Source organism: Hipposideros armiger, unplaced genomic scaffold (assembly GCF_001890085.2).
Source record: "Hipposideros armiger isolate ML-2016 unplaced genomic scaffold, ASM189008v1 scaffold_56, whole genome shotgun sequence".
Taxonomy (NCBI): Eukaryota; Metazoa; Chordata; class Mammalia; order Chiroptera; family Hipposideridae; genus Hipposideros; species Hipposideros armiger.
The window spans coordinates 1,561,518-1,568,964 of NW_017731406.1; the positions used below are offsets into that span (position 1 = coordinate 1,561,518).

The 7,447-nt window shown below is 40.8% G+C and overlaps 1 protein-coding gene and 1 pseudogene across 5 annotated transcripts in view; one reads left to right on the forward strand and one right to left on the reverse strand.

Annotated features, from left to right (window-relative positions):
* DIAPH2 (diaphanous related formin 2) overlaps nucleotides 1–7,447 on the reverse strand; it is an 873,267-nt gene that overhangs the window by 787,642 nt on the left and 78,178 nt on the right. For all 5 annotated transcript variants that reach the window (XM_019641102.1, XM_019641101.1, XM_019641103.1 and 2 more), the window contains one exon: nucleotides 6,483–6,587. In XM_019641102.1, coding sequence (XP_019496647.1) covers nucleotides 6,483–6,587 — 105 coding nt within the window. The remainder of the gene's footprint in view (nucleotides 1–6,482; nucleotides 6,588–7,447) is intronic.
* Nucleotides 3,750–5,453, forward strand: LOC109381943 (ras GTPase-activating protein-binding protein 1 pseudogene; annotated as a pseudogene).

Here is a 7,447-nt window from a genome sequence, read left to right on the forward strand (position 1 = left end):
GCCAGCAGCCAGCGTGAGCGGCCAGCAGCCGCTGTGAGCGGCCGTCCAGAAGCCAGCGACTGATCTGCCTCGCCAGAGAAGAGCGCAATGATGGTGCCAGCTTGGGCCAGTGAAGCAACATCCTCCACAACTAGACTGAAGAACAAAAGGACAGCAACTTGTCTGCTCCCCTTCCCCCAATTCCCCAGCACTCTTCCCATCTCCCCAATTCCCCAATAAAAATCTTTAAAAAAACCCAAAAAACTGCATGTGCCAGTCTCCCCTACAACAAGAGCACAGGCCAGTGGCTTAGTTCCCACCAATGAAATGCATTTATATAGGTGTAGATTCAGAAATGAACTATATAAGGACGGCCACAACTAAGCCATCCATTTTGCTGGCATAGGTGATGTGGTTACGGAATTGATGGCAGCAGCCCATCGTTTTCATCACAACAGTTTGACCAACTGGTGTTGGGGTAGAAACAGAGCTCCTTAATCAGACTGCATTTCAGTCCCATGGTTTTGAAAGTTATTCCTATAATGTTATCTGGAGTCTTTTTCTGCAACCCTTCTGATTCAAGAGCTAGCTAATATCTTTTTTTTTCAAGTTTTTATTGGGGAAGGGGCACAGTGTCGGGGAATTGGGGAAGGGGAACAGCCAAGTTGTTGTCCTTCAATCTTAGTTGTGGAGGGTGCAGCTAGCTCAGCTCCAAGTCCAGTTGCCATCCGGCTGCCTGTCGGCAGCTCGCAGCCGCTCAGCTCAAGGTGCCATGTTCAATCTTAGTTGCAGGTGGGCATGGCCCACCATACCCATGCAGGAGTCGAACCCGCAACCTTGTTGTTAGGAGCATGTGCTCTCACCAACTGAGCCATCCTGCTACCTGCTGGCAGCTCAGCTTGGGCGCAGCTCACTGGCCCATGTGGGAATTGAACCAGCGACCCTGTTGCTTAGAGCTCATGCTCTGAACCAGCTGAGCCACTCGGCCGGCCCCCTAACATCTTTTAGTAACATGTATATTTTTTTCTATTTAAACTAGCCAGAGTAGATTCTCTTATGTTCAATAAATTGGGCTATTGAAGTAATTCAAGTGACTAGTGATAAGATTCTGAAGAGAGATGGTAGTCAAATTGGACAGAGGGAATAAACTCAACAACCATGGAAATATTATTTGAAGGCAGCATTCTCTTTTTCAAGCTAAAGTGTACCTCCTAGCTTCAACATATTTTCACGTGATATGGCTTAGTGTCCATACGTATCTCAAATATTCTCTGGTTTCACAGATGCAAGGGAGACAAGAACCTCCACCTCCTTCATCTTGAAATACTATACCTCTATTAATTCAGCCTCTGATTTTACTCTCTTATTGGCAAGCACATCATTCTGCTGACTCCTATTGTGTTTGTTTCCATTAAACCCCTAAGTACTGCTCACATACACTAGGCTACATCTCTACTGTCTCAAAACCTTCTGGTTAAATGAGTCTCTGCAGACGTGGTTAGCATAAATCTGCATCGCCCAAGTAGAATCAATGCTGACAAGATGGTCTGTATTTGTAAATTTCACAGCCTGGCCTAAGAGTGTGGTAGAGCCACCCTTTGGCCATCTCTAGGTAGAGAGTTTCCTCTCCTTTCAGTGACATTTCTATATTACAGTGTACCTCCATTCAATTTTTAATGACATACACTCCTAAGATCATGCCATCAGAGTAGAATCATTTTGTATGGAGGTAGGCAGGACAATAAGGGGAATATGAGATTATAGGCCTCAGGGGATGCTGTTAAGATTAACCATGATCATGCACATCAAGCCTGGTGTATTTAACTGGCCTTCAAATATGCTAGCTATTGGGCGGCCAGTTAGCTCAGGTGGTTGGAGCACAAGTGCTCATAACACCAAGGTTGCCAATTCGATTCCCACATGGGCCACGGAGCTGTACTCTCCACAACTCGATTGAAACAACTGCTTGACTTAAAGCTGATTGGTCCTGGAAAAACACACTGTTCCCCAATTAGAAATAAATAAATACAACATAAAAGGTGTCGTGATATAAAAAAAATGCTAGCTATTAGTGTTATCACCTCCTCAGTCACACTTTTTTTTTACCACCTTTGATCTTATCCCTTATGTTTCATTATGCAAGGCTGTTTATAGTTTTCTACATACACTATGCTGTTACACACTTCCATTAACTGTGCACACGATGCTGTTCTCTCTGCCTAGAATGCTGTTATCCTCACCACCCTCTCCCTCTATCAACCCCCATCCATCTTATCCCACCCCACCCCACCCAAATCCATATCCGGCTCACTGATATTTCCAGTAATGCTACTATATTAATTCCTATACTGCTACACTTACTGTACATTGATGTTTTCTGTTAAGTCCATCTCCCCTAAACTATAAGCTAACTGAGAATAGAAACTGAGTCTTTTTTATGTTTGTACTCCCAGCAAAGAGCATAGTTCCTGGAATGCACTAAGCATCGATTAAATATTTGTTGAACCAATGTGATATTTAGGACCTTTTCTCTAAACATTTTAATTTGCTTTGTAGCCACCAACATTTTTTATACCTATAAATTTGGTGCATAGGTTGACTGGGAATATGTACCATTCACATCAACAGAAAAGACCATAATGAGTCATTTTATTCTTATAGAAATAAAAAGTATACTGATAATTAGGCAGCTAATACTTCCAAATCATTAACTCCAGCTTTATAATACAATCATGAAACTAAATAGAATACTCATAATTCAATATTTTCTAAACAATCTAATTGAATGTGAAACTACTAAACACAAAGTTTTTATAGTACTCAAAACACAAAAGCAAGCTTTTAATTAGCTAACCTTTAGTTAGCATGCCTACAATACAACAAGAAAATAGTATTTTGTAGGGGTTTTTTTGTTTGTTTCTTTTGGGTTTTTATTTTTTATTTTTATTGGGGAACAGTGTGTTTTTCCAGGACCCATCAGCCCCAAGTCAAGTAGTTGTCTTCAATCTAGTTGTGGAGGGCGCACCTCCCTGGCTCATAGTGGGAATCAAACCAGCAACCTTGGCGTTATGAGCCTGCACTCTAATCACCTGAGCTAACTGGCTGCCCCAGTCTTTTGTAGTTTTTAAAAATGTTTGAAGTCGGGCTGGCCGAGTGGCTCAGTTGGTTAAGAGCTCGCTCAAGAGTTTGAGCTCTGAGCAACAGCGGCTCGAGGCCAGCCAGAGCTGAGCAGCCGCTAAGCTGCCAATAGGTAGCAGGATGGCTCAGCTAAAAAAATAAATAAATAAAAATAAAAAATAAAAAANAATTGGTAACTACAATATGGCCTCAGGGATAGAAAAGACAGTCTGGGGAATATAATCAATAATGTTGTAAATATCTTTTTAGGGGATCAGATGGGCTCATGTCTTGTTAGGGAGACCACTTCATAGTCAGTGTAGAGGCCTGACCACTGCACTGTATTTCTGAAGCTGATGTTGAATAATATTGTATGTCAGCTATAATTATATATACATATAGTCACAGAATGTGGAGTAGATTAGAGTGTGGGAATGGAGTCAATGGAATTATAATAGATAAGTATAATATCAGGGGTGGGAGGGCAGTGGATGGGGGAGGGGAGTTGTTACTTTGTGAGGGGTGAAAAAGGTAGCTATTGCATTGTATTGTACACCTGAAATTAATTTTAAAAATTTATAATAAATCATCTTAAATATAAATCATAAAAAAATATTAAGACTCTCTTGAGGGTCACCAAGTTGGAAATGACTATGGTTCAGAAAGCAACATCAAAAGACAACGAATGGGTACAAACATTTACAAATCATATTTCTGATAACAAAGTTGTATCCATAATATATAATAAAAAGACAAATAAACCAATTATAAATGGGCAAAGGATCTGAAAAGAAACTTCACTAAAGAAGATATACAAATGGCCAATAAGCCCATTATATTCAACATCATTATTCATTAGGGAACCGCAAATGAAAACCACAAGGAGATACCACCTGATGGTGTGGTGTCCAGGTGATGGAGTTGCTCTCTAATAACAACTAGGCTTTAAGGGGATTCATACAGACATTCGTCTTTACTCCTGAGGGCTCTGTGGTAAATAAGTTCTACTTTCACAATGATATGTTCAGATACCAAGGTGAGGTCATTGGTAGCTTTGCCACTGAGCCTCAGGAAGAATATGAGGAAGCAGTAGAGGAACCCGAAGACAGACAGCAGACACCGGAGGTGGTACATGATGATTCTGGAACTTTCTATGATCAGACTGTCAGCAATGACTTCGAAAAGCATTTAGCGGAAGCTGTTGCTAAACCAGAGCATGATCCTGATCGAGAACTAGAGCAAGAATCTGTATCTGAAATCCAGGAGGAAAAGTGAGCCAATATTGGAAGAAACTTCTCCTGAGGTTGCTCTGAAGAGTCCTTCTCCAGCACCTAAACACATAGATCAGACAGTGCAGGAAGAGTTGAGGACATTTTCCTGGGCATCTGTGACCAGAAAGAGCCTTCCACCCAGTGAAGCTGTTCCAGTTACTGGGATAACACCTCATGTTGTTCAAGTACCAGCTTCACAGCCTCGCCCAGAATCTAAGCCTGAATCTCAGATTCCACTGCAGAGGCTTCAGAGGGATCAAAGAGTGCAAAAACAATGAATAAATAAATATTCCTTCTCTGAGGGGACCTAGACCAATCCGTGATGCTGGTGATGTTGAATCCCGAAGAAATGTGACACCCTGACAGTTACCAACTCTTTATTCGCAATCTACTCATGAGGTGGACAAGTCAGAGCTTAAAGATTTCTTTTAAAAATATAGGAATGTGGGGGTAGCCAGACAGCTCAGTTGGTAAGAGCGTGAGCTCTGGACAACAGGATTGCTGGTTCGATTCCTACATGGGCCAGTCAACTGCACACTCTACAGCTAAGATGGTGAACAACAGCTCGACCTGGAGCTGGGCTGTCATGAGTCTCCGGCAATGGCGTAGGCTGCAGTGGGGCTGGCCGGCAGTGGGCATGAGCTTTACGTGAGCTGCTGTGAGCGGCCGTCCAATGGCCAGTGACCAATCTGCCTCAGCCAGGAAGAGCGCAATGATCACAATACCAACATGGGCCAGTGAGCAGCGTCCTCCACAACTAGACTGAGAACAACGGCTCAGGGGCAGGGGGGTAGGGGGGGATATGGGACTGTGGTTGAGCTGTGCAATAACAGCAGTGGGAAATTACCCAATTTTGGTTTTGAGTTTGATGATTCTGAGTCTGTTCAGAAGGTCCTTAGCAACAGGCCCCTCATGTTCAGAGGTGAGATCCAACTGAATGTGGAAGAGAAGACTTGAACTGGCTGAGGAGGGGACCAATGAAATAACTGCCTGTGGGGACCTGGAGGTCCTTGAGGTGGGCTGGGTGGAGGCATGGCGCAGAAACCAGGATTTGGAGTGGGAAGGGGAATTGCTCCAAGGCAGTGAATTGCTCTTCACTGATCTCCATGCAGCAATTCAAATCCCCGCACTTGCAGAATGGTGAATTTCTTCAAGCACCCTTTGGTATCTTGCAGCATGACCCTGGTCTCTTATAAACTGCTTAACTTTGTACAATTTTACTTTCTGTTAATGGTGTGTGTTGCCTCCCTCTCCCTCCCTTCCCTCTCTTCACCTTTCAGTCCTTCACTTCCAATTGTGTGGAATGATATTTTAGGAAAAATGGGATTTTAAAGAAGAAAAAAAGACTGAATTTCCTTGCTTTACTTTGCATATATAGACTGGGGTTTGTTTTTTTAACAGCCATTTCCCAAAAGGAATGTCTTGCTTGTTACTGACATTTGGTATGTTTCATTCATTGGGATATTTCTTACTTATTTTCTACACGTTTCAAAAGCCTTTGAGAAATACAGGATGTGATAAATATTTTGAAGGCAGGAAAAACAAACCAACCAAAACAAAACAAGAGAAATCTTCATGAGGATTTGGGTCTTGAAGGATGAGAAAATTCTGAGTGAAACCAAGACTAGCTAGGAGATCAGAGTGGACATTTAAACCTGGCTTCCAAATTTTAATACACCCTTCAAGTGTCAGTCCCACCTAAACAAGGAAGAATCCATAAAAACTACATTTGCGGGCCAGCCGAGTGGCACGATAATTAAGAGCTGGCTTGAGACGCCAGAGGGCCCCGTTTCGGATCCCACATATGAGGGCCAGTGACACTGCCCTCTACAGCTAAGATGATGAACAACAGCTCAACCTGGAGCTGGGCTGCTGTGAGTNACTGTTCCCATCCCCCAATTCCCCAATAAAGAAATCTTTAAAAAAAAATAGAAGTCTCTCTGATTACGAAGTTTGGAAATATATACTAAATGTGTAAAAATATATGTATAACTTTTTTCTGAATCGTCTATATGAGTATACTGAGGCAAGAACTTGAAGATCTGAGGTTAGTTTATTGTTAAGCAGATAATGCTAAGGTCATTATATTGGTGCCAGGAAAGACTCAATACTTACGGATTTGGCTGTAGCAGAAATATACTGGACAACCATCTCACGCTTCGTGATAAAATCCTTGTTTCGTAAAGGAGCTTTCCGTTCTTCATTAAGGTTCATGTCCTCCTGTTCAAAAGAACATTTATTGTGAGCATTAGCAAATTTCTGCATAAGAGTTTCAAAAGTGATTAATAAATATTAACATTCTGTCTTAAAATAGTAAGTCATGCTGTGACTAATAACAATAATCATTTTTGTGGGTCCTTAACTATTATTTTCCACTCTAGATATCATAATCTGGTAAAAATTTACCATATAGCCATACCTAGTCAAATAATGAGCAGAAAGAAAAAAATAGTTTTAACAATTCCACAAAATAAATTGGCAGTTTATAGCATAGATATACATCATATAGCAATGCTATTTATTTACCCTAATAGCAAAAAAAATAAAAAAATAACAAGCACAAACGTTATTATTTGGTATATGTTCCCTTAGGATCATTATCTAGAAGAACAAATATGATTTGCAAATTAACAGGAAATATGTGACCATAATATGTCACTGAAGAAAAATTCATGCGAAGTTGTTGGATTTGGGGGGAAAAAAACATGACAAATATAGTTAGCTGTACAGGGATAATAAAAATCCCTCAATGAAGGAAAAAATATTCATTTACAAGAACACACTCTTTTAAGGTTCAATAAGCTTTAATTTGGTTGAGAATCTTCCTTTACTTTGTGATACACACACATAGAACAGTTTCACTAGACAATTTTTTTTTCATTTTCAAACTCATGTTAACCCTTGCAGCAAAACATTAAGACTCTTGATGGATTAAGAAACTATGGTACATTTACACAATGGAATATTACTCAGCTATAAAGAAGGAAATCATACCATTTGCAACAATATGGATGGAACTAGAGAACATTATGCTAAGTGAAATAAGTCAGTCAGAGAAAGACAAATACCAAATGATCTCA